This window comes from Anopheles arabiensis, chromosome 2, assembly GCF_016920715.1.
Source record: "Anopheles arabiensis isolate DONGOLA chromosome 2, AaraD3, whole genome shotgun sequence".
NCBI lineage: Eukaryota > Metazoa > Arthropoda > Insecta > Diptera > Culicidae > Anopheles > Anopheles arabiensis.
The window spans coordinates 8,913,494-8,938,982 of NC_053517.1; the positions used below are offsets into that span (position 1 = coordinate 8,913,494).

Sequence of the window (25,489 nt, forward strand, 5' to 3'; positions counted from 1 at the left end):
GGCTCGATTATTCCACATTTATCGAAAACACATAGACACATTCTCTACAAACAACAACACGTGCTACTACGACATCGTCGGGGATTACATTAATATAAGCTGACCGAGAGGGAGGGAAATAAACGGGACTAGTTTATCTCTATCGCTACCGTTTAGCGTTTGTGTGTTACCTGTTGTTTCAATTGATTGAGCTTGGTAGTGTTCAAAACTTTGCCTAAAACAGCATTGAATTTAATTTACTGAGCTATCTTATACTCTTTAAAATGAAAAGCGTAAGTAGAGCAACTAACGAACAAAGCACGATCGAGTCGGATGATCATTGTGGAATACAGAGCGAAGGGGTTGCGGGAGTTTTAAAAGGAACCTCTACCACCTTCGTAGAAAAGGACAAGTTTAGTATATGAGTTTCGCTTTGTTTTTTGCAAATTAAAACGTCTCCTACTGGTGTAGTGTATCGGCCGGATCTTTAAATTCTGTTCTGCTTACTCGCTTCTAACACCGCTGTGGTTGATTCTTTTTTCCCTACAAACTAATAACACATTCAGTACTGGCTTTACGATCAATACGAGTTTTCCAAGGTTCTAAAACTCGCTGCTTCTGGCTGATGGTTTCAATGTCTGCTCGTGGCTTTGATTAATAATCTTCCTGCATCTGGTCCTCTGTCGTTCTGATGCTGCTTGCTGCTGCCTTTTAAACTGTTCGCAGCGCTCTTTCCTTTTCCTTTTCTTTCGCTTGCTCCAATAATAAAAATGTGCAAATCGTTGTGTATTGAAATTCTGTTCGTAAAAAAGGTAACGAGAAAATCAATATTATTCCAAAAAACAGTTTTTGACGTGGTACACAAAACGAAAAAAGTAACATTTGTAAACATTAACAAAAATGCTCTTTCTCTCCCAGCTCCTATCGTTCTTTCCCTATTAGATGTGTCTCCTTTTCTCTGTTTATCTCCGCTTTCTACCGTCCGTAGGCAAAAGCATACACGCTTCTTCTCTTCTGCGCTGCGCTCTTTGCAATGCAAGATGTTCGCATATTTCGTTTTGCACAGCTCTTGTGTGCCGATTGTTATTCTTCGGTTATTCTCCTTTCTCATTTCTCGTGTTTTGGCGTCGCGTAATTCTCGTCGTTCCGTGTATGTGTGTGTGTTCCAACATGACTTGCTTAATAGTCGTACATTCATTCTCGTCTGCTGCTGCTGTTATCCTAATAAGCAGGTGAATGCTCTTTTAAACAGCCTAAACACACCCAGCGGTAAGGATAGTTTGTTGAAAAGAGCATTCGCCCCCCTCCTCAAATATAGTTGCTGTGGTTGTTAAATGTCACTTGCTTTACCATCTGCCATTTAAATCCTACACAACTTATTAGCTAGGATTTTTTTAAACCGTTTTGTATATTTTGTACTTTTTTTGATTTTCCTTTTATCTTTCTTTTTATACTTGCATATACTTTTGCGTAACTTTTCAGAGATTTTTTGTATTTTTTTTTTTGTTTGTTTGCTGTTTCTTTTTCTGCTTCGCAAATTTTGGACTTTTTTTGTTGATATTGTTGATCATTTCAAGTATAGTTTGTTTCTTCTCTTCTCTTTTCCTGTCTCCCCAAACATACGATAACCGCCTGCGAGCTGGCGTTATGTCATTTGTAACCAATTTCCATTATCGCGTAAGTTTCTCCTTTTTCTCATGTTATTCTCAATTCCCGATGTAATCCTACTTTTATCGTACTATTCCGCGACGCGACTTTCTTAAACCTTCTCTCCACTCTCTCTCTCCTCCCGCTTAAACGATTCATAGATCTTATCCAACGAATTAAATTGTTTCTTTTTTCTTTTGTTTTCTGACTGCGCTTTTTTTGTTCTACACTATTATAGAAAATAAGTGTGTTCTAGAAGTATGCAATTTCTTACTCAAAAAAAGGGAGGAAAACAAAATAAAATTAACATTTACCAACCGAAGAGTAGTGCTCTCCGCACGTGCTGCTGCTGTTGTTGTTGCCGCTCTTTCCTTGCCTTGTTGATGTTAGTGTGCCGTCCCGTTGTTAGTCCTTTTCTTATTTGCATCTCCATTCGTTTCGTTTGCACGGATGCAGTTGATTATGTTTGATTCTCTTCCGAACCGCGTCAACATCAGTTAATCTCGCCAGCGACATCGAACCAAAGCTACGATTTGTTCCTTGGCGCACAACACCACATGCTGTGCAATCGTTTCTTTGGGTGCGCGCTGTGCTCACGTCGTCGTCGTTCTATTGCCACATTGCCTTGGTCAACTTTAGTAAAGCAAATTTATCACTCTTTTCGCTGCTGCTGCTGCTGCTGCTTCTGCTGGTGCCACCGTCCACTATACGATGATGTTATCACAATATGGGATGCTGCTATGCAATGATAGCGGATCCTTTTCAAAGCCCGATAGCCCCAATACCCCGTCCTTGATGCTTCGTGGCGCCACTTCATAGTCCACCTTGCTCGATGGTAGGTCAAGGGTTTCAGAAAGCTGGTCAAATATTTGGGACGGGGAGGGGGCCGGGGGGATGTACGTACTTTGAAGTTTTGTTTGTGCACAGCGCACCCGTGCATTGTTGCAGCATAAAACACTGTCTGGACGACAGTCACAAAACGTTCATTCTGTTTTTTTTTGTTTTCGTCATAACAGCAATGTGAAGGGAGTTTGTTGCAACAAAACCGCTCTCTTTCTCCATTCTTTTACATATCCGTCGTCGTAATCGATACTGAGCGAAGCTGAATGCGGTCATTTTTTCCGAAAACTTGCATTCAAACCATACATCCGACTCGATTCGATACTACACAATTATTTAAAGAGATAAGAGGGTGTGTGTGTGCGTGATCGAGCGATCGTTCGATCGACTGATCGCCGCGTGCCATTTTACTCGTCAACAAACTGTTCACACACTGCTACGATCGGCGATGTTGGCCAATCTTCGCCATCGTCTTCGGAGCTTACGCTGCCAGTTCTGATGATGAAATAGAAGAGAAAGAAGAGAGGGGGTTGTTTTAGAGAGAACATTCTTCGGGACAAAAAGACTTGGGCCTCTCCCACTTGACGTTGAGTTTGCAGAATTTGAGTTTGCAAGAACGACACATACCTGAAGCGAAGATTGCTGTTGCTCATGTGACCATGGGTATGGTGGTGTTCGGCAATCGTTGGCAAATAGGAGGTCAACTTGTCAGTAGGGCGCAGCACGCGCATGGTACGGGACGAAAGCTTCCATACCAGCCGCTGCTTGTACGGGATCTTGTGCTGACCGTTGTACAGCGAAAGAATCTTCGTCACAATGCTGTGACTGTAAAGGAAGCTGCTGTCCGGGATCTGCAGCAAACGTGCCGATAGAGAGTGGACAGAAAGAAAGAAAGTAAAATGATATTACAATTATAGAAAAGGCTATTACAAACAACAGGGTACGAAGAAATCGACAAAGAAACTTACTCGACAGAATTTCTGCAGCTGGATGGCGTAGTCAACGAGATCGTGAATCTGCTGGTGCACCAACCCGTTGTCCTTGTTTGCGCTGACGTACACATCCATCTGGGTGAAGATCATCACGAGCGCCAGCTCGGACGGGCGAATGCTCGCGCAGCTCGCATCGCACGCCAGTATCTCCAGCCGCATCTCGAGATCGGCCAGCGAGATGGCGGATTTGAATATTTCCGACAGCCCGAGTGCATTCGCGGCTTTCTCGAAGATGTAGTAGAACAGCCGGATGAACGAGAGCGCCGTTACCGGGGCCAGGTTCATCTGAACGCCCAGCTTGTTGGCGACAATGTCCGCCATTCGCACCAGATCGCGCGACGTACAACGGCACTGAAATAGAGGAAAGGGCATAAAAAAGCAAATTAGATTAGACATACATTAATTAACACCTTTCCTAAAATATTATTATACCATTATCGTCCAATAATGAACAACAAAGTGTCGTTCGTAGAGGCCTTCAGACGATATTTCATACCATTTAAACGAAAACTCATATGGCATTCATTTCATTGCACCACTCAGCACCACTCCTAAACCGTTCCTCGCTTCTACTTGAAACATCAAATGCGTGCGCACACACACACTACTGTATGTGCTCATGTTGATGAAATCATTCGATAGACGTATGTGCCCTCCTCTGCCAATGCTACATTTACTGCTACTGTGTGTCCGGAACAGTCGATGGCCGACTATCAAGACAAGGGTGATTTATGCATCACACAAACATACTACACACATGATGATGTCTATGTTTACACATAGAAAAAAGAGAGGGCAGAGGCACCAACACCAAGAGTGCAACCGAAACAACACTCAATGTTGCAAGTGTTAAGTGATTTGAACATGCCAATAGAAACCAAGCCCACGACGCGTTGGATAGACGATGGTAAACAGTCGCTGGCTGACCATGGTCGTCGCCTTTAAACCTAGGGAGTTTGATAACCAAACAACGGTATGCGCGTTGCTGGCGCGTTGGGCTTGCCCTCATGTGCCCGAAGCACATCTGCAGTTGGGCGATGGCCGCCGTACACAAGAAGCACGCGTACGTTTTGCGTACTTCACAGTTTTATCGATCATACGCGATCCCTCTACCGCTTGCGTACACAACACACACACTCCTCCAACGCGGATGGGTGTTTCTGTTTGTTTACGCTTTGTCTGCCTGAGCGTGTGGTCGAGGGGAGTCAAGGAAGAGGAGATTAGTTCGGTAACGGCCAGCCGCCTCAAATGCATGCATACAGTTCGTGATACAAGTATGTTACTCACTGTAGGGCGGTTTAATGGTGGTGTTGATTATTGTTACACTAATCAACACCACCCTCGCCCTCGCTCGTGTGACGGTAGTGGTGGAGTGCGCGCGTTGCCTAGCTTAAATCTAGATATGAGGCAAGAGAGCTCCTATTTGTTTGCTTTGTACGTTTGCTTCAACACACCACAGCGCGCATGTAGAGGTGTGTGTGCACAGCTAATTTTCGTTCATCAACACACTACCGCCCCGCTGTGTTCGACAAAATGGCAATAGGAAAGTGCAACATCATCATTATATGGCCGTGCGTGAACACTCCCTCCTCTCTACACTGTATAAACATTTTACCTCGCGCGGAAGGGCGGAAATGTCAATTCATTTAATACCTTCCATCCCCCCGTTCTACCTCTTCACCCTATTTTAGTTGAAGATTCACACAAAACCTTAATCCAATAACACCACCATCTCACCACTCCGCCACCGGCCGTCGGTGTGTTTACTCAGTCGAAAACGATCGATTTCTATTTTCATGCCCCTTGGAATCCGAAGCGTGTCAAGTCAACGCAAAAGGGCCACCACAGCACACAGAGCAGAGGGAGGGACTAGGAGCGAATGATGTGGTACACGCACACGCAGTAGGTTTTATACATAACTTCACAGATCCCGCGCCTCACAACAAAATTGCCCGAGATCTTTGCTTCTATTGTAGTAGTGTTTGTGTGATGATGGTTTCTTATTCCCAGAGTTCAGGGTTTAAATTACTCAACCACAATTCTATCCTAGAGAGGAATGGCCCTCTGATGTATCTGATCTATATATATATTTCTTATTGCGAGGCTGTAGTAGAGTAAAAACGATCACTTACCTGCGAGATAGCGATCAGATCCTCCGTGTCGATGATCGGCAGGCTGAGCTGCTGCACCGCCAGATGGAAGGAGCTGACCGAAATGCACGCCATGTGCTTCGGGCGGACCTTCATCTTGGTCAGGAAGCGATCAACCAAGTTAATGGCAGCGAACAGGACATCGTTCGGCAGCTCGTACCAAACCTTCAGGCAGCGCAGCACATGGGCCGCTCCGTCGCGGGTGCCGATCGTGATTTCGCCATTCTGTGAAGCGAGAAGAAGGGGAGGAAAACATATATTAGTATACACACACAGTGTCATTGGCCTCCGTCAAGGATAAGCGTAGCGTAGGGTCGTAGGAGGGTAATCGCCGAAGAAGAGGAAGGAGGAAACCATCAGTAAACAATAAACAAACAAAAAACGACGGGGATGGCTTGTCCAAAAGCGTTCATAAATATTAAACAACCTTGGATGCATAGCAATTCAAAATCAGGACCCAAATGTATACACCTCGAACCCCAAAACAAAATGCCCATCAGTGTTTTTTTGGTTGGTGGTGGAGTGCAAGAGAAATAGAGATTTCTTTTTTCATAAATATAAACAACAACAATCTCCTGCTCTAGAGCAATCCGCTGCTGATGCTGTTGCTGCTGCGAGAAAACGGTACGGAACGGCTCGCATACCACCACCACCAACCAAAACCGAGGTGGTAGTGGTAGTGATTATGTAAAAATGAGGTCAAAAATAACCTGAAACGAAACGTCTCCCGACCATCTTATGGAAGAGAGATTGTCAACAACGATGCTGAGCTGGTGCCGCTGCTCTTCCCCAAACTTGTTGACTGGTGGGGTATGGTGGTTCGTGGATGTTGTCTTGCGCATATAAAGCAACACACGCATGCACACACCTGACCGTAAACCGCAGAAGAGGAGTTCGCACCAACACACTGTGGTCACCACAACATCGCTGTTTACCTCATCGTACCCACCAACCTTCAAATTTCACCTCTCCCCGTTTGGTGAGGTATTTCGAATTGACCACATACCACACCATCTTAAGGAGGGCAAATGATGGGAGAGAGAGTGAGAGTAAGAGAGAGAGAGAGGGTACAACACTGTTCATCGCAACATAAGGTCTCTTTCTATTTTGGCCGTACCGACCGGTTACAAAGTTTCACTTTTATTGGTTCCGAATGTTAAACACGTTGAAGAAACAACACACCCAGCGCACACTTCATTCAAGGATGCATTCAAATCATATTTGGAAGTCCTATTTATAATACATAGATTTGGAAAATTAATACCAACCCTGACGGGGTGGCAGCAGCAGAGCATGAGCCCTCTCTGCTGCCATACTTCCTCCTTCCTCGCTGTAGGATAAGCTTGAAGGACTCAGCTGACAACATTGTTAATCAATCTCCCTCAGCACGTATTTGCTTCTGTTATCCTTCACCCAACTAAATACGGTCAGCTGTGTATCGCGCTGTGTGTGTGCGATGTAGTCACATCATCGTATGTTCGTCAGCTGAAGGCAACAACAGAGCAACACTCTACTGAGAAGGACATCCTTGGGGCATGAACATTTAATACGACGAACCAAGCCAACATGAAACCCCGTAGCGTAGGTAGACAACGACAGCTTTAAAAAGACCAAAACCAGCTGTTGTGTGACGGCGTTATTCGAGCAAAAAATTCGCTCTTGTCTTAAAACAAAAGGCCATGGGTTCAACTAACAACTGCTGCGAGTGTCAATTGCTCAATGAACCGTAAATAGGAAGACAGAAAAAAACGCACGATTGCACATTTGAATAATCGACACTAAATCCGACCTGCTTGAAAGGCCGTCGGGGAGCGTATATGTGGGGGAGAGAGTGACTGAGGAAGTGTTGTACACTTCATGCATGAATAACCATCCCCAACCGTTGGATGGGAACGATATGCATCTGCGAACAACGACTCTGAGAGCAACCTCTACCTTGTGACCTGAACAACATATGCGATGATGATGATGATGTGTGGGGCGACGCCGCTTCGTGCTTCCAACATCAGACGCCATTAGCTGTGTGACCAGACGCATTAAAAAGTGAATCGGATCAATCACCGATTACCTCGGAGTCATCCCCTTGGAGCGCCTGTTGCCTGTCCAAAATCAACGACAACACTCGCGTAAACACAGAAGGGAGAAGGGAGTGTACGACTCCCCACATCAACCTCGCGAACAAGTGAGCCTACGACGACGGGATTGAAGCGGTTGACATTGAAACCGAAAATAAATCTCGCATAGCTCGTTTCTGCCTCTTCCTCTCTTTCACTTCCACCACATCTTACTACTACCTGGCTGCCTGCCTGCCTGTCTGATCCTGCTCAAACAATTCCACCCCTTCACTGGGACCCAAGCGACGATAACAAGACGGGTGCGGACGGACGTCAAACCCCGTACAGCGAAACGCAAAACTAGAATCCACACGAACATTCATGCACACACTAATGGGGCATTTATAATGTCTCTCTGTGTGTGTGTCTGTCCCTCGTACGTAATGATGGTTTCGCGTCGCCGTCTCGTCTTTCCTTCGCCGAGCTGGTTTTCTCTGTCTCTTCTTTTTCGAACCTTCTATTGAACGGCATATATACGTGCGCGCATAAGAGACCCAAACAAGTCACAACTGGCACCAGTTTTAAACTCGTTCGACCGGTTCCAAAATTCGCATCCAGTCTGGGGGGTGGAGGTTTCAGGCGTCATCCTAAAACAAAAATGCGTCAGAATCGATGAGTCGATCAGGCGGAAATAATTATAGATGCAGCATCATATTGTTTGCCGTGTCCCTTTGCTAGATGCATTTAGAAAACTGATCTTTTTTTAGTATGATTCCAATTCCATTCACTTTCGGGCTGTAATGGAGACGGATCGCTTTTGTATGGAGAATTATTGTTTTAATCATTTTCTTCGTAATCTCTATGCACGACACAATCACATATTGTGTGTCCTGCAAACACTGTGTCCCAAATCACCCTTCTCTTTATGTTCACATGCTACACACGATGTCATGCCGAAGAAGATCGCCCTACCGTGACGGTCACGCTCGCAATAAATGTATAAAAGGGAGCGGGCGCGCGGGGCGCGGGTTGAAAAAAAACGATGAACGACAATAATATATCCTACACCAACTAACCAAGCCTACCAACTCACAACCATTCTAAGCACTCTACCAGCCATCCACCCACTTCTTACGTCCGGGCGCGTTGAACCGTGGAGATTTGGGGCCAAATCAGCAAACGGACAAAAGAGGTGGACGCGCATAACAAAAGCATACTACATTTCCCTCGTTCTCTCTCTCTCTCCTTGTGTGCATAATGGCTGACCGATCAACGGACGATGATCACAAGAGCATACATAAAATGACGCTTCCGCTGTGTAGTTCTCTCTCTCTCTCTCTCTGCCTCTTCACAGGCCAGAACAATGTTTGCTTTGTGTTCCTCCACTTACATCTCTCTGTGCTTGTGTATCTTTGAAATGCGTTGTTTCTGCTTCATTCATATGTAAATTCATCTTTTAAATATAGTACACTGCCTCCGATTGTCTTCGTTCACTCACTTCTCTTGCTTCTTTCTATCCGATTCTCTTTGCTTTCATGTGGGCTGATAATAAAAACGGTACATCCAATGCTAACTGAACGGAGGAAAATTCTCACAAAGACCGAGAGCGCAACAGTAGGTGGGAGAAATTATGATGCTATGTTTAACGGACAAGTACCAGTGTGCTTGCGAGCTGTACATCATTCTCTCGCGGATGCCATGAAAGCGCACTACAGCAAACCAAAGAATAGTGCTGCTTCATAATCCATCCTTCCTCTGTTTCGCTCCACCGATCGACCGAAAAGCAACGAAACGTCGCGCAGAATGAACAAGTGTTCTATTTATGCCCACATTTGAAGAGTAATAGCACCAGTAGCATGATTAACATTGTAAGTTAATGTTTTAGCTAGCGCGACTCTCCACAGAGGCATTGTACCGTACATCACACTAAGTTGTACTTCGAGATGTAAAGCGACGATAAAGAACAAAGCCTTTCCTCCTGCGCCACATGCCTTTTTTTGATGTTGTTTTATTGCGCACGATACGATACGCAACAGATGCGTAGAAAATAGAAACACGACGCAGCCGGCTTAGGCTGAGCAATTATTTGCTTAGAAAAGCGGCACACATGAAACTGAAGGCCATGGGACGGCTGCGCCAATAAGCCTAACTAGTCCAGAAAGTCCCATTCATACTCGGTAAGCCCTAGTTACACTAGAACAAGCGGTAATGATGTCTATTAGCGTACGCATTAACATGGAAATCAGCACCGAAGATAATTGTCCATTCTCAAAACAAAGGGAGATCTTTCTCCCCTTGTATGCGCTCTGTTGGTATCAAAGCGTTATTGAACAACAGAAGAAAAGCCATCGCCCTAAGGCTTGCCCATCCGCCCTGTATCATTTCGTCAAGACAACCTCACTATCATCTTCCGTCGAGTGGTAGGAACAATTATCTCTCTGTCCCTCACAAACCGCCATCCTAATCGGTTATCTTGGCAAAAAACGGCCGAGACAACAGGTCTCGGACTGACGTACATCATGATACACAGCCAGTGCGCGCAGCACAGTACGCCGTGTGTAAAGCTGTTATTATTTCTATTTTATCTCACATTATCACGCAGCCTTTACGGAACACACACAAACACACACACTTCACTCGATGGGGTGACGTTGATAGCAATACACCTCCCCCGTGTTTCCAAAAAGGGAGGCGTTTGGAGGCAAGGATGAAGCGTTGGGTACAGTACACAGATCAGTTAGTGTGCCCTCGCCATTTTGCTGCCGGTCGTTCACCTTTCTGTTCCACTGGCAGTATACTTTTTCGGTTTAATTTCACCCCATCCAATGGCCATCCGCCCCAAATTGAATGACTGATAACGTGAAACAAAAATGGAAACGGCAAACTCATGCTGCAAACAAATAAACCGTCGCTATGATTAAATGTGTTGTGCCAATTGGTCAGGACACTCTACTCAGGAAATACACCATCTCTTCTTTGTGTTGTGAGTTTCGTGAGAGTCGCTATGGCTTGATGTTTTTGCGAACTCTGTACTACGTGCATCCGAGCAATTCGAACCATCTGCCGACTGGAATAGATAAGACGGTAAAACTAAACGGAACGTGTACCATCATACTTTCTTCAAGTGTGCTGGTTCGTTCTTAATCCAAAACTATCATTGAGAAGGGCGTGTCGGATGTATAGGGGAGGATTTGCTCTAATTAGTGTACCACCAGCAACGCATGTGGAAAAAAAACCTCTCATCCCTCCTCCAAGGGTAAACACCGACCATAAAGTTCATGTTATTGATTTGACACTGTGAAGCCGAGACGTGACGACACAAACTAAGCATCGAGGTGCTAAGAGACGCTCTTCAAAGCAAACAACACTCTGTCGGTGGGCTCGGATTCTGATACACCCTCCTCTCCTATCCTGCCCCATTCCGTCTTGAAAAAAGGCAACCCTTAACCGTGTCATGCCCGTTATCAGTGGGTCATGCCATCAGACAGGCAGACTCTAGGGGAGCGATAATAAAATATGCTATCAGCGTAACGGACAAATGGGCCGATGTATTTGTGTGTGATTTTTTGTTTGGCTATCTCTTCCTATGGGTATGTATTTCCACATTTTAACAACAACAGCAACTAGACCGTGCGCCCAGGGCCGCAGAGTCAGCCGTTGTTTTGCAGTCCCTGTGGACCAATCGTAGTAGCAATCGATGCAAATTTTTCAACCAGGTAAACCTCTCTTTTGCTGAGGTTACAAATAAAGAACGTCATTAAAGGAAAAACAAACACTTATTAGTCTGAACGAAAAACAACATGGTGTAATATGCACGCAGATGTTTTGTTCCAGAAAATTCGATTTTACGTCCTATAGATTAATTGACGACACACATGCTCAACATGTCCCTAACACACATGCTAGCTAAGCGCAGTAGTGTGTAGCAGTAGGAACGGCTTTAATTCGAACCGCTCAACATAGCGGACGTGCTCCTCCACCACCTCCTTCGTGCAAGCCACACACAGCCGGTTCTAAAAATAAGTGACTACGTGATCGCACGAACACGCTTAGCTTGCTTCTTTGTGGGGAGCAACTGTGCAAAAAAACAGCCACCCCCTAAGCTGTCGCCCTATTACGAACGAGAGACTGTTGAGCATAACACGCATACATTCTAACCCCACAACAGCACACACCATCACACACTCAGCGGAACGCACAAAACTTCAGTTCCTTTTAGCGTCGGTTTCCTACATCGCTGTGTGTATGTGTCCATATCTAAAGAGGAAGAAGTGCCCACGACTCGTCATGATGTCTGCAAAACAGGTTTTTTTGGGGGGTGAACTTGCTTGCAGTAGACGAAAATGAAGGAAGAAGGTGAACGATACGCAGAGGATTGCAACGGATGTTTCATTTTTGAGGAGAAATCCTTCAAGTGTCGTACATTAAAATGTACCATTATTCCAAGCGGAAATTAAAAAAATGGTGCCAGCATTCGCTAGATGGAACAATTTGGATGTTATTCAGAAATTTCGCAACATATTGTAATCATTCCTATGTGGATCTATGGGCCGCTTGTTGCAACACTCCTTGCCCATATTCACGCGCATTAACTGAAGCGTTCAAATTGATTCCAGAAACATTTGCATTACATTTTTTGGTACATTGATCGATCGACATTGCATGCACGACCGCTATGTGAACTTGAATCGATTGAGAGGATTCACACGTTTCATTTCATAGACACAAACAGCTATACCACACATACGGTGGAAGAGATAGAAACCCAAAACCACGACATATCTGTCTGGTTGGCTGATAACAAAACCAGATATGCAAATCAAATCAACCACAGGAACAAATACATATCCCTTTTCCTCTCTTGCGCAAACAGTTGTGTCAATACAACCAACCACAATGTTGTTTACGATATTTCGTGACAAAGAAGGATCGTCTAACGATACACCACCACTTGCCTTGCCTTTACCACAAAAAGCTAGTTAACTCGGTGGTGCTGGGTGTCTCGTTTAATCATCCGTTATCAAACCATTACCAAAATCATCCTCATTCCGCAAACGGGCTTCAAAAGGCACGCGCCACACCACACACACACAGAGCTGGCAAATTTGCGTCTCTCGTGCAGCTCTCTGCAGCTAAAACGATTATCGAAGAAAAAGGCAACTGCTTTTAAAAAGCATGTCCATAATTCACGTGCAATTGTCCATGCTGCACCACCACCGTCTGCCTAATCGTCTTAGGCGAAAAACAGCTGGCAAAGCATGACTGCGAGTCGTTGTGGCGGCACACACGTGCCGTACGGTCCGTCCCCGCGCGCCTCAGGCATGGAGAAGCACACACCACCGCGCGCTCTGCTCCAACACCCGTGTGTCGGGTGTGGTGCTCGAGAGAGTGTGAAGAAAATATGCTGCTTCTGCTTTTTTGTACGTTGTTAGAGGGGATGGATGGATGTACGACGGTTATTTCAGCTCGCTTCAGCGCTCTTTTTACTTCAATCACGGTGGCGCGGTAGTAGTATGTGGGGAACGCAACGTCACTCATTAAAACTTTCGATTTTTTCGTGTGCTTCGAGCGCATGACACCTCTCTGCTTCAATCCACTCTTCACTGATTTTCTCCTCCTGCTAATGAAATATTTTGGAATGTTATCGGTACACCTCGCACCGCACACGTTCGTGATCGTGTTTCGCTGCGAGCAGCAAAGCACATTTGAACTTGAAAAATGCAAACCACGATCTACCAAACCAAACTGATGGAGACGACGACTATGCCCCTCTGGAAAGATCGAATTTTCTTCTTCTCTTCTTCGGTGAGACAGTAAGGGGGGTAAAGGAAAAGAAAGTATACGAAAAAAGAAGGTACAAAAAGGCAGTTTTGCTACTTACGACTGATTGTTGCGGCAGGTAAAGGTTCGGTTGGTACTTCGGCTCCAAGGCGAGCAGTTCGCTCAGCTTGGCCATCATCTCCTCGAACGACATCGCTGCTGTTCCGGCGGCGGCTGCGGCGGCGGCTGCTGCTGCTGCTGCTGCTGCTCCGCCAGCCGCTGCCATCGGTGATGATGGTGCCGATGATGGTGATGATGATGATGATGATGATCCATTGTTGGTGGTGGTGGTGGTGGTGTGCTTTTGTGGTGAGGTGCACTTAGCCGCTGCCGCTGCCCCGGCAGCATCCGCTAAGTCCTGGCCATCGTCATGATTGGCGCATGCCGTACCGTCGTCGTCCACGGTATCCATCATCATCGGGCGGTGTCGGTGGTGTTGATGATGGTGATGCGGCGGGTAGTGATAGCTGGCACTTTCGCTGCCCGACGACGCGCCCGATGAGTGCATGGAGCCGCTGCCGGTGGCGCTGGTGTTGTGGCCACCGTGGCGACAGTCGTGCGACGCCAACAGAACTCCATCAGCAGCATCCGGTGTCCCAAGCCGGCCCTCCTCTGACAACATCCGCTGATCGTGATGCATCGTCTGGTCGTGCGCATGAACGTTGGTCGCGGGGCTCATCCTCATCATTGGCCTGTGGTCATCGTCTTCCTCCATCCGCATCGTCATCATGCGGGCGGTGGAGGAGGACGTGGGTAGACCATGGCCGCCGATGCCGATGGGCTGCTGGTCGATGTTGTTCATGCTATCGACAGAGTAGCAGCTCACAGGGACAGACATACTGAGGGCTGGCCTAGTACCTATATACGGCGTGTTGTAGGTGGTGTGTGTATATATTCGGTAACACCGAGAGGGGATTTTTTAACGTATGCCGTTCGTATCGTTTGCAAACACAGCGCGTCCGCGACAGAGCAAAACGGATTTTGGAAGTCCGGATTGATCGTACGGTTAGTGACGCCCCGCGAGATTGAACGGGTGTTGTTTTTTTAATGGATTGGGTAGGATTGGAGGATTTCGGGAGAGAATCGGGTAAAGGAGAACAAGAACAAGAGATTCGATTTGTCGTAGAAAAAAATTGATTTAATTTTTTTGTTTTAAAGGAAATTCTAACTCCAACGGACTTCTACTAAGTTGATTTATCTTGCTCTTGTCAAATACGGGGATGAAATGCTGCACACAATCAATCCAATAGGGTACGCGCCGGCGAAACTTGCGTAGCGCGTCGGCGTATTATTCGATTGATTGTGGAATTTGCAAAACGATCGGTACTAAGTATGGCGATTACGCGACTTGTGTGAGTCACCGACTGTGTATAGTACACAGTCTCGTCCTGCACGTAATCTTTTTTTCTTCTGAAATGTGACACTCAGAAAAAAAACCCTCAACGTTTTCTCTCTCCTTTCCGCTTGGCCTTAACTACACTACTGCTGCTGCTGCTGGCTGTGTGTTCGTGTTTTCTTCCGCTTCACAGCTCACAGGACAGTTCGATTCTTCAGAAAGCCAACAAGAGGGTTGCAGTTGCGCGGTGTTTCTATCCCAAACCGAGTGCGGAGACTTCTACGTGAGCATAAACTAGTTGGGTTCGGCCGCGATTGCGTCGAACTAACTTTAATACTCTTTTTACGGTCTGTCGCTCGGACGCACTCTGTGGGAGAATTGTGTACACACACACACCCGCCTTGCACCGGGCCAGAATCGTGTGGTGGCGAAGCAGAGTAAGTGTTTGCGGCACAAGCTAGCGACAGCAGGAGAGAATGGACTCACGCAGAACCACAGAGATCACAAGCCCCTCTTTTTGTCTTCTTGCGATCTTACAAACGAGCAAACCAAGCGTCGGCTCGCGACAGTATTTTCAACTACAATCTCTTAGTCCTTCGCACACACCGGTCAATTAGATCTCGCTCGCTTCAGGAGACGGGTTTGAGAGTAGGAGCTCGATCGATCTAAAAGACCTTCGTACGATTTTTATGGTTAGCCGACGATTTACTTCTTCCTCGGTTTACTCCGTCCGAGCCTGTGTTTCCGTATGCACCCGGTGGAGCTTTTGCACGATGGCTGACAATTCTCGACCGATTGTCCTTGATCTGAGAGAGCGTGTATCCCTCAAGGAGAAGGTCTGGTTACGCTGCGGATCTGGTCACGAGTAGCAACGAAAAGGCACGCGCACACTGCTGCTTCTTCGCGAACGGGAAGAGACAGATACGGGATCTATCCTTGAGAGAACCAGCAGGGTGAACGATTTGCTCTAATAATTGGTTCGCGTCGCGCTACCAGTGCCCGTGCGCACGCAACAGAAACGCCGAACAATGGCCTAGGAAGAACCAGACCAACGCACAACACACTAGTGCACAAGAGAACCAGAGCTAGGATGAGCTTGGAGCAACCAGAATACGTGGCTAGAACTGTCTTGTCTGTCTACCCTGTTGTATTTTCTCTTTGTTTATGCAGCTTCTCGCTATGCTTCTTTATGCCAAGCAGCAGTTTTAGCGATCTTGCTTTGGAATCTTTTCCGTCCGTGCCCCTTTATGCTTCTATGCGCGACACTTACATTGAAATCTGGAAAGTTTGGATATAAAAGGTTAAAGCGCATGTCTTCTTTTCCGAAACTGAAAAATCAAAACACAGGAAATGGTTACGGGGCAAAACATTGGGTTGTGGGACAAATTTCGGGTAGGAAGAATTGGAAGAGGAGGAATGAAGGCAGGAGGGAATGGTGATAGATAATAAAGGTGCAGGGACGTAGGCGGGCGAAAGAATGTGACCTGCTAATGCGTGTGTCTCGATGGGTAGCGTAGTTAGCCGTTCATTAGCAGCGAGGGCGCCCCCCGTTCGTCTAGTCTGGATAGTTTGTATATTTCGGCCCGAAAATCAGTCTCGGTCTGTAGTCGCGACAGGGAAATAGATTGGAATTCTAGATACGACTGGCTAGCCATTGTATCATAACAGGCCAATGACTCATTAGTGATGTACGGGGAACTCTTGACACACGTTGTTATCGACAGCACATCGAGAGACATCATTAGAAGGTACACACTCTTGTTTTTTTTTGTCTAAAAATAATAAATTTGTTAGGTTTAGATTATCCCATATGCCCCAGAAACGAGTCATCTTCTCCTTTTTAGAGTTTCAAAAATTACTCAGAAGTGTGTGGCGTGTGCGTGGAGAGAGCGCTCGTCCAAAGTCCCAAAGTTACTGCTAAGATCTTATCTGTATCGATAAGCAACTTATCAAACTGCTGCTATGTACGATGACGTATGTTTGTTTTCCTCAAATTATTTCAAATCTAGCTCCTAATTCTTTTTCAAGCCGTTCCTGAACTCTTCAGTGCAAGGAGTAGAGGTTTTACCTATTTGTTTCAGAATCCTTTACAAGAATTATCAGCTTTCTTGAAATCATACTTTGCCTCGGGATGACGATTACTCCTCGAAACGTAACCGTTTCCAACAACATCTTACTATCGCACCGCTTCGGCTTATCAGCGATCAGCGCGATCAGGAGGTGTGCGTCAGTTTTGGTTTGCAACCAATTCCACATCCCATGGGGAGTATTAAAATCTTTTCACGTAATGTAGATGCAAACAAACTGCGTAACTTTGCCGCAGATGTGTGTTTGTTGCATGGGCTGATAGCACAAGGTTACTCGGCTGAACCACACCTCTACCCCATGTACCTACTAAACACAGAGTATACAGTTAGAAGCGCTACGTGAAAACGATCACGTTTTCAGCAATGCTTACAGTGCAAAAGTTTCAACTACAGTCGTATACGACTTGCCCTGCGATCGGAGGAGCGAAACGTGTGTACGTACAACCAGTCGGTCCGTCGTCATCGTCGTCGTCCCACACACACATATCCAGGGCAACTCTAAGCAGACGGAAGTAGCGCACCATTTCGAAGCACAATAGAAGCAAGTGTACCGGGACTGTAACATAAGCTGACTATTCGCTGTCGTGCCATGCTACTGCAGTTGCTTAGCGATAAGTGTTGGACCTCTGGTGGGTTAGAGTTGGCTCAGTCGAACACTCAACTCCACGGGCTCTCGGGTTTTACACCCAGCCGGGTGCGTATCACGCGCAGCACACGGTCGTACCATCAGCACACACAACGAGCGGGCCCCCCCACTCTCACTCTGTCCTTATCAAACAAAACACCCGGACAGAGCCATCATTCGGAAGGGCATGACACAGCTTTTCAGCGCGTGGTCGCGCCGTTACCCTTCCCTCCGCGACAATGACAAAAGGAAGAGGTTGAAAAATGATACTCGTGTATCGGGTGGTGATGGTTCGACCCTACGATGACGATGGTCGGGTATCCATCGTTCGAAAGCTACCTTTTGACGCAATTGCAGGAAATATGAGTGACGCACACATGCACAAAAAAAAGCGTGCATCCGGGATTTTACCAGCCCAAAAGGTAATAATGCGCACGCGTGAGTCAATCGGCAATGAACTAATTAGATGGAACACCCACCCCTACACTCCACCTGCAAACAAAACACGGCGGGTTGCACTTTACACCGAATCCAAACAAGGTCAGGTCGTCACTGGCACTGCCCGTGTCCTGTTGTCGTTGTTGGAATAACGCCATTGCGGAGTGATATGGTGTTGTCGCATGGAAAGAAAGTAGGACACAACACCGCGCGCCATCTTCTTGGCACCTTACTGCGCTGTTAATCCACAGCAAGCAAGCAGCTATGGCGATGGGGGGCGCTAGCGTCCACTAATCGCAACAACGTCCTCGTCCAGCGAGCCGTTAAACCATCAACACAAGCATATTTCCATCGTTCTATTCCACGGCCAAGAATACACGATACATTTCTTCGTTTCCATGGTGACCCACTCCGATGGGGTTGGCTCGGCTGGCTACGAAGAATAAAAATACTTTTCTTTACAAAAAAAAAAGGCATGAGTATGCGCACAACAGCAGTGTATTTGGCGTTGTGCAATGCAAAGGGTAATCGAAATCGGTCAGGCAAGTATGCAAAAAAAAACCCCAGCTACCTCCTCTTTGACCTCCCAAGCGCGAGTGTTGTTTATTTGCGTTGAGTGAGTGTGTGTGTGTGTGTGTGCGTATGACAAAGAGCTGTGACGCTGTGTTGTCGCGCTTGGTATGCGCTTTCATTGCATTCGACGGAACGCTCTGGAAGGAATCTCGACCGCAAAGCAATGGTCGTCTCTCGCACAAAAGTGTGCTTGCAGCAGAGCTTCTGGGTTTTTGCTACTGCTGCTGATGCTGCTACTGCTCCATTTGAGGAACGGTAGAAATAATGAGCAAAAGAATCAACAGCAACTCAGAGAGCATCTGGTGAAAAAGCTTACCACTTCCCCCCAACAGCATCAACATCTTTTCCGTGCTGCAGCCCCCCCGCCAAACAACTGGTTGTTGTATGTGTTGGTGTGTTGATTTGTTGTGCAAATTGTGCACCAAGGGAGCAAAAGAGAGAGAGGGAGAGAGGACGGAGGAGTGCGCAGGGCTAAAAGAAATAAATGCGAGGAAGGAAGGAGAACAACACACGGGGTGAATTGTATGTAAATTAATTCCCGTTTTTTGTGGCCTCCTTTCCTTCCCCGGGGGTTGTGACAAAAACGGGCGTGAAAGGGACACCCCTCAAACTATTTAAAACATTTGCAACAGTGGGGAGAGTGCTTGATACAGAGAACACGGCTCAACAATTGTACAGGTTAAATTTACATAAAAGCGATAATTCCGAAACTAGTAGCTTCATTGTAAGATTGCTGCTACTGCCATTTCTATTTCTATGACCAATTGCAACTAACTACACTTTTGAATTATGTTGCACAGAAACAGTGACAGCAATCATTTGCTATTTATCTACTTAAAGTTGGTCTCGAGCTAGCTGTGTATATTGTGAAACTCTCCACTTAGTGAAGCTCCCCACAAATCGACAATTTTTCTTCTTTCTTCCTCTTTCGAGCGATGTTGTTTCGCGCATCGAAACAGATGATTTTGCTTCGGTGTGCTCCATCTTCTTCTCCTCGTCATTGCTGCCTTCAAAACATACTACACACACAACAAAACAACTTCTACCAATGCACGCACACACATTGCTCCACCATCATCAGCTCCACCGTTCCACACACCACACACACACACTGATGGAGCTTGTGTAGAGAAAATTCGTTTAGCGATTGCGCTACTGAAATGTCTACACACACCACACATAGACAGTGCAGTAGTGTTGGTGATGATGTTGGGCTGCTTGAATTAGTTTCTTTTTTCTAAAAATTTCCCGTTTTCACTTGGCAACAGTAGGGCAGGGAAGAAGCAAAAGACGAAGCAACGAATAAAATGCGTCATCCCTGCTAAATTTGTCGTGCCAAACACGCCTGCCACGGCTTGAAATGTGTACGCGCGCACGGAAAGAAACATGTTCAATCTTGCACAAACATGTTACGGATCCGAATCCGTGACAGTGAGCAGGCACCCGAGTGAGAAGACGCGTGATGATTTCGCGAACCTTCTCACTGCATCTCGTAACCAAACGGCGAGTGCGTGGATTGGGTCCAATCGTCATCACGGGCACGTTGGGAACAACGAAAATAAATTTCCCAATTCCCTCAACTTTAACAGCCTACGCTGTTCCTAACTTCCTCCTCAACTTTCTCACACAAACGATTGTTGACTTTCTTCGGCACATCTTTCTTCTTGGCAGGGAACGTGCAATGTAAATATGAACCCTGCCTTCCTTTCCTTACATTTTGCTCCAAAACTACTCTTCACGGGGGTACACACACGCACAGGATCACACATCCACCACACTGTGCTCAATATGCTAAAGGCCTCGCAGGGCTGACATCACATTCCGATCGCACACACCACCGCGCGCGCACACACATCACACACAAGCAAAAAAAATCAAGATGGCTGCCGCGTGACCATGCTGCCTGCACGGCGCAGCGCACGGCAACTTTTCACCATTTTCGAACCCTTTTTCGCTAGCACACCGTTTTACATTTTCGAGAGCAAGATCCGCCGCGAGGAGATGATGAAACAGAAGGGACAAAACTTACCCGGATGCTTCCGTGATTGTGCCTCTCACTTTTGCGTCACCCCAGTGTCCAGCAATAAAGAACTATTCAATTCGGTATTAGATTCTACAATGACGGCCCGTGTGGAGAGTTGGACGGGGCCGAGCTGCGAAATCTAGCACATTCGAACAGGGTTGCTGCGATGTGTAGAGTTCGGGGTGTCGGTGTGTGTGTGCGAGTGTGCTGGCTTGCGCTCTCCACAGCACACAACGGGGTCTCCACACACTGAAGCGGGCCTTCGGTTCACGCACACAGCGGTACGTCGAGCAGGTCTCCACGCATACGCTAACGCGGTGGTTGTGTGCGTGCGAGCAGCTGTGTTTTTTCCTCCCTTCTGCGCTGGTGGATTTCAATTTTCGTATTTAGAAATTGTCGTTGAAAATGTTGCGTCAGTTGGTGAGCAGGGGGTTGCAATTTGGTTGTCCTTTGCAGCACAAACAGCCCCGACAGGCGCGCTCGATGATGAAGTGAGTGATGAACGTGAGTGATGATGGCTTGGCTAGGGTTTGTTTGTTATCTGGCATGGGAGACAAAAACGAAAGAAGCAAGCAAAAAAGCTATTAATTCAGTTGCACATACAAGCGCAAACATTGATTGATCATATGCATCTCCATCGTGACCCGCTTGTGCCTTGCGGCCCTGAACGCGCCGAGAAACGGAAGATTGTAACATTCTCCCCAACGCCTTCTCATTGTGTACACCCGCGGCGGTTCAATGTCAGCTGGTGTCGTCGGAAGGAAAAGACCTTTTAAAAACGCAGCTCATCTTGCCTGTGTTCTTCCTTTCCAATTGCATCATTCCGCGCTTACGGTTTGCACACATTCGCCACAACCTTTTAACCGATATGCCCTTGCTTCCCGTGTCGCGTGTTCATTGCCCCCTGGAGAGCTGTTGCTAAGGATAGTTTAGTCACTAGCAGAGTTAAACGCAACAACCTTCACCCTCTCTCAGTGGTACCAGTTACCCCATCCTTTGCGCTCCCGGACTCACCTTTGGTCGTGATTGTGCTTAAGAGATTTTTGCTTAAAATTTATAATTATGTGCAGCGTCGAAATTATGACTAACTCGCTCAGCATTTGCTACTGTACACCGTTGTTCAAAATAATTTAAAAATTTAATTTTTAATTTAATTTTAAATCACATTCAAGCTATCCACACTAAACTGGCATTTAAACTATAACTCTTCCACTCTTTCCGCTATCAGTCACAATGTTGCTTTCTTCTATTGCTTTCCTCGCATGGAATAATTTGATGATGCGGGAATGCACTACACATCAGGACGAGAAAGGAGCGCCTGATGGTGTTGATGATGGACGGGACGATCGCGCGCGCGCGCTCTTGTATATCACAGATGATGTTTGTTGTTTGGTCGTCGTCACGGTGCGCCACGGATCGCCTTATGAAACGCACAGCACCACTGCTTTCACCTCTCTAAGCGACAACAACAAGCAGGACCATCTTCTTCCGTTTCGAGCAGGTTTGTTGTCACTACTGTTGACTTTCCGAGAGCAAGGCTTGCCTAAACTAAGAGCTGAGTGTGTTGCTTGCTTGCTTGCTTGCTTCCCTTGCAACTGTATGCGGACGCGCGCACACTGTGTCCGTTCGTGTCGTACGCGTTCGGTCGTTTGTCGTGCGCTTTGTTTGGATGGTCGAACCGCGGGCTCAAAACAGAACCCAACACAGCCAGCAGAGTAGGCTGTGTTTAATACGGTCCCCGATCCCTTGAACTCTTTCTCTCTTTCTGTCCGTCTCTCTTTCACTCTAATGCTCTTCATCTCTTTCTCTCGCGCGCAAACGCAGTTTGCTCTGTCGCGCTCTCGCGCTGGACGACGCAACTCGCCCCTCGTTCGTAGGGCTGTATTGGTGTGGCTGGCTGGGCTCGACCTGCTTGGGATGAGGTTTGTTGTTTGCTTTGTGTGGTGTTGCTGCTGCTGCTGCTGCTGCTGCTACTATGTCGTCAACCAGCTGTGCGTTGCTGTGTGTGCGCGTCTCGTATGCTAATAGCTTCTTGTTTTTCAGCAATATGGCTTTTGGAACAATCGTGACGCGAGTGTGACGACGCATTCAATCCTTTTTTTATTTGTGCTTCCTTTCCCCCACTACTGACGGCCCTAACGCTAGATGAGCTAAACTCTCTACGCTTCCATAACGTCGTATGATTTGAAATCCGTTATGCTAACTCCCTTTGACTGCACAGACACACACACAGCGAGACCGTTCGATGCTGTGGTTGTGTTTTCGTACGCAGCACCAGCGATAATACACACTCCCACACAAATAGAAAGAGAGCTTGTATCCCGTTACCACCATCGCCAGCAGCACCACTACCACCACCAGCTAATCAACCAAATGCTGGGGCACCGTCCATTATTTCATCATCCCACTGTACGATGCGAAGAGGAGCTCAATTTTCCCTTGTTTTGTCTAGAGTGTAAAAAAAAACCCCTCAGCCTAGGGACTGACAACCCTTTCGTCATGGTGCGTCAAATTTCAATGCGCTGTACACACTCGAAAAGATGCACTTTTGAAAATGGCGAGTGAGCGTCGCTTGGTTGCCCCACTCCAACGCAGCGCTTGCTTTTCATTCTATCTATCATAGCTTTAGCCCCGAAACCCAATAGACTAGGGTTGGGGTGGGAGACGCTGAGTTTTTGCTTCCTCCTTTTTTTTCAAAGCCCCCTAGCAACACACCCCACACAACCATGGGAGAAATATGACTGATGATGAAATATTTTGTACACCAATTTACCGTGCTAATTCCATTCCAGCCTTGCGTGCGTGCGTGCGTGTGTTCCGTTTTTCCGAGCGAATTTTCCGAGGGACGATGCTTGGGGGGTCCGTTTTTACCAGTAGTGTCCTGCAGAACGATGATTCGCCATGGAGCCGCGCGTCCTATTCGCGTCCCATCACACTTTATTCACTGCATTATTGGTTGGTTGTGTTTGGTTCGACTTGGATCGGGTTAAGATAGTTTCAAGGGCTATAGCAACTATATCACACTTTACTTAAGTTGGTGTTACAATTTTTCTTCCCGTAAAGGTACCACAGTTTCAGTGTATGTGTTTTTTTTCCTACAGCAAGGACGAGAACGCCTCCGTGCGTCTTCGCGAACCAAACGACTATGATGAAAGTCAAACAAAGAATGCGCTGCCTTCGCTTGTGTGTAAACAATCAAGAGGGTTGGCGTGTGTGTTGGTGTGATGTTGGAATTTGTGGTTAGCAGTTCCCAGGTGACAAACTTACATCGCGAATCGAACTGCTGCTCGCTTATCCATTCGAGCAGTTGCGTGAGCTCGGATAGCGGCGTTGGTGGAGGAATTTCCAAAGACAGCGAGAGCATCAACAGCAATGTTATTTATAATTGAAAATCGTACTCAATACGAAAGAAGAAAGTGTCTACGGCATTTTTTCCCCCACAATCAAGAATCAATGTTCATCAGGCATAACTAAAATAAACATATTTCTGATTAAAATAATTTGAACTAAGTCTACAAACTATATTCCCTCAATATGTATGTGAGCTGCGGCATATGTATTTTTAACACCGACAAACCGACGTGACACTTCGAACAAAATGAGCTTCAAAAGTTGTCTCCTTATTTCAAATGAAAATACGTTAAACACTAGCGCCATCTCTATAATGATTCGCTTACTACACTGACACAGAGAAGAAACTGCTAAACCCCTTTTTTGTTTTTCTTCGCAAATTCCAATGCGTATTGTTTTATGTACTTCTCACATCTTTTGCATTGATTTGAAAACTTATAAAATGATATTCCTGTATGTTTTGTCCAATTATTCTCACAAAATCTTGCCTCACACTTCCTTCGCCATTTGTATTTAGAAAAGTTGTTTACATCGAAGCAGCAGTGAACATAGCTTACTTTGACAGAAGTGTTCGCCTCACTGGTAAATGACAGTACTTTCGTGTGGGACACTTTTGTAACGCCAGTGTCACGTCGGTTTGTCGGTGTTTTTAAAGCCAAGTGGACCGTGATCCGACAATAAAAAGGTTGAAGAGCACTGCTCCGGGCGGTTGCATGATACAGTAATTATGTTGCACGACTGAATAACATGTCCCTTCTGTGGTGATTTCCGAAATATTTTTTTTGATAACAACTTTTTATTTCATCCAATCGAATAGTTTCTTCCATCCTTGCTAAGATCAATCACAAGACTCGCGATTTTCCACTTCTCCTCGAAAAGCCTCCTATTTTGACTCTTCCATACGAACAGATGAATCGCCTCTCGCTATCTCACTCTTTCTGCGATTAGCCCGATTTTTATTTTGAATGTGCCGATAACCTTTCATTAATCGCTATTCTATCTTAACTGTTTTCATGTTTCTACTTAATAAACTTATATTTGTATGTTCTTATCTGATTATCTCATTATCTGATCATCATTAAATGATTGTTACTTGCATTATTCGAATCTATGATATATATTTATTTTCCTTGCTGCTCTCGATCCCTACACCTTCGTGGGTTCTAGCCTTATATGGACCTTTCCCCCATAGCAAGGACTGACTATCCAGCTGTGTGATACTGAATGAGTCCTGAAAGACTGCATAATCCGGTATCACCGAGTAGGTCGTTACGCCGATGAGAAGAATAAGATCATCGAGACTCTTTGGAATACTGAATCAAATAAAGGACTGATTCTATTCACGACCAGTATTAAGTCTATACGGGAAAGACATGTAAATAGGGCATGTTGTTAAACACATTTTAATGGTTATATCGGTCAAACACAAACAGTATGAATTCACTGGTTGAACTTCGATTCCCTATCAACTATTGAATTCAGGCGATTCCCGAGATACATGGTACCTTTTAAACGTGGATTTGGAGATACGCGGTTTTCTAAATTTGACGGTTCTTTGAGCAAATTGTACTTAT

The 25,489-nt window shown here is 46.1% G+C and overlaps 1 protein-coding gene across 3 annotated transcripts; it reads right to left on the bottom strand.

The window, feature by feature from the left end:
- Positions 1 to 766: 766 nt before the first annotated feature.
- Positions 767 to 23,726, bottom strand: LOC120895811 (cyclin G). 3 transcript variants are annotated; one of them, XM_040299470.1, is made up of 8 exons: positions 23,338 to 23,726; positions 20,571 to 21,105; positions 16,089 to 16,096; positions 13,544 to 14,340; positions 5,591 to 5,833; positions 3,435 to 3,809; positions 3,094 to 3,317; positions 767 to 2,961 (listed from the first exon to the last, which is right to left on the bottom strand). In XM_040299470.1, the coding sequence occupies exons 4-8, from the start codon at positions 14,318 to 14,320 to the stop codon at positions 2,874 to 2,876; spliced, it is 1,707 nt and encodes a 568-aa protein (XP_040155404.1). In that variant the 5' UTR covers positions 14,321 to 14,340; positions 16,089 to 16,096; positions 20,571 to 21,105; positions 23,338 to 23,726; the 3' UTR covers positions 767 to 2,873. The 3 variants fall into 3 exon arrangements, with proteins under 3 accessions (XP_040155404.1, XP_040155402.1, XP_040155403.1); XM_040299468.1 differs by lacking the exon at positions 16,089 to 16,096 and having other exon boundaries at positions 23,338 to 23,725; XM_040299469.1 differs by lacking the exons at positions 16,089 to 16,096; positions 23,338 to 23,726 and adding an exon at positions 21,579 to 21,701.
- Between the last annotated feature and the right edge of the window lie 1,763 nt (positions 23,727 to 25,489).

Excerpts from the sequence above, each read along its gene's own strand:
- LOC120895811 (XM_040299470.1), bottom strand. The coding sequence starts at position 14,320 with ATGTCTGTCCCTGTGAGCTGCTACTCTGTCGATAGCATGAACAACATC. Across the intron at positions 5,834-13,543 it reads ACCTGCCGCAACAATCAGTC|AATGGCGAAATCACGATCGG; the intron begins GTAAGTAGCAAA and ends CTCGCTTCACAG. Across the intron at positions 3,810-5,590 it reads ATCTGATCGCTATCTCGCAG|TGCCGTTGTACGTCGCGCGA; the intron begins GTAAGTGATCGT and ends CCTCTATTTCAG.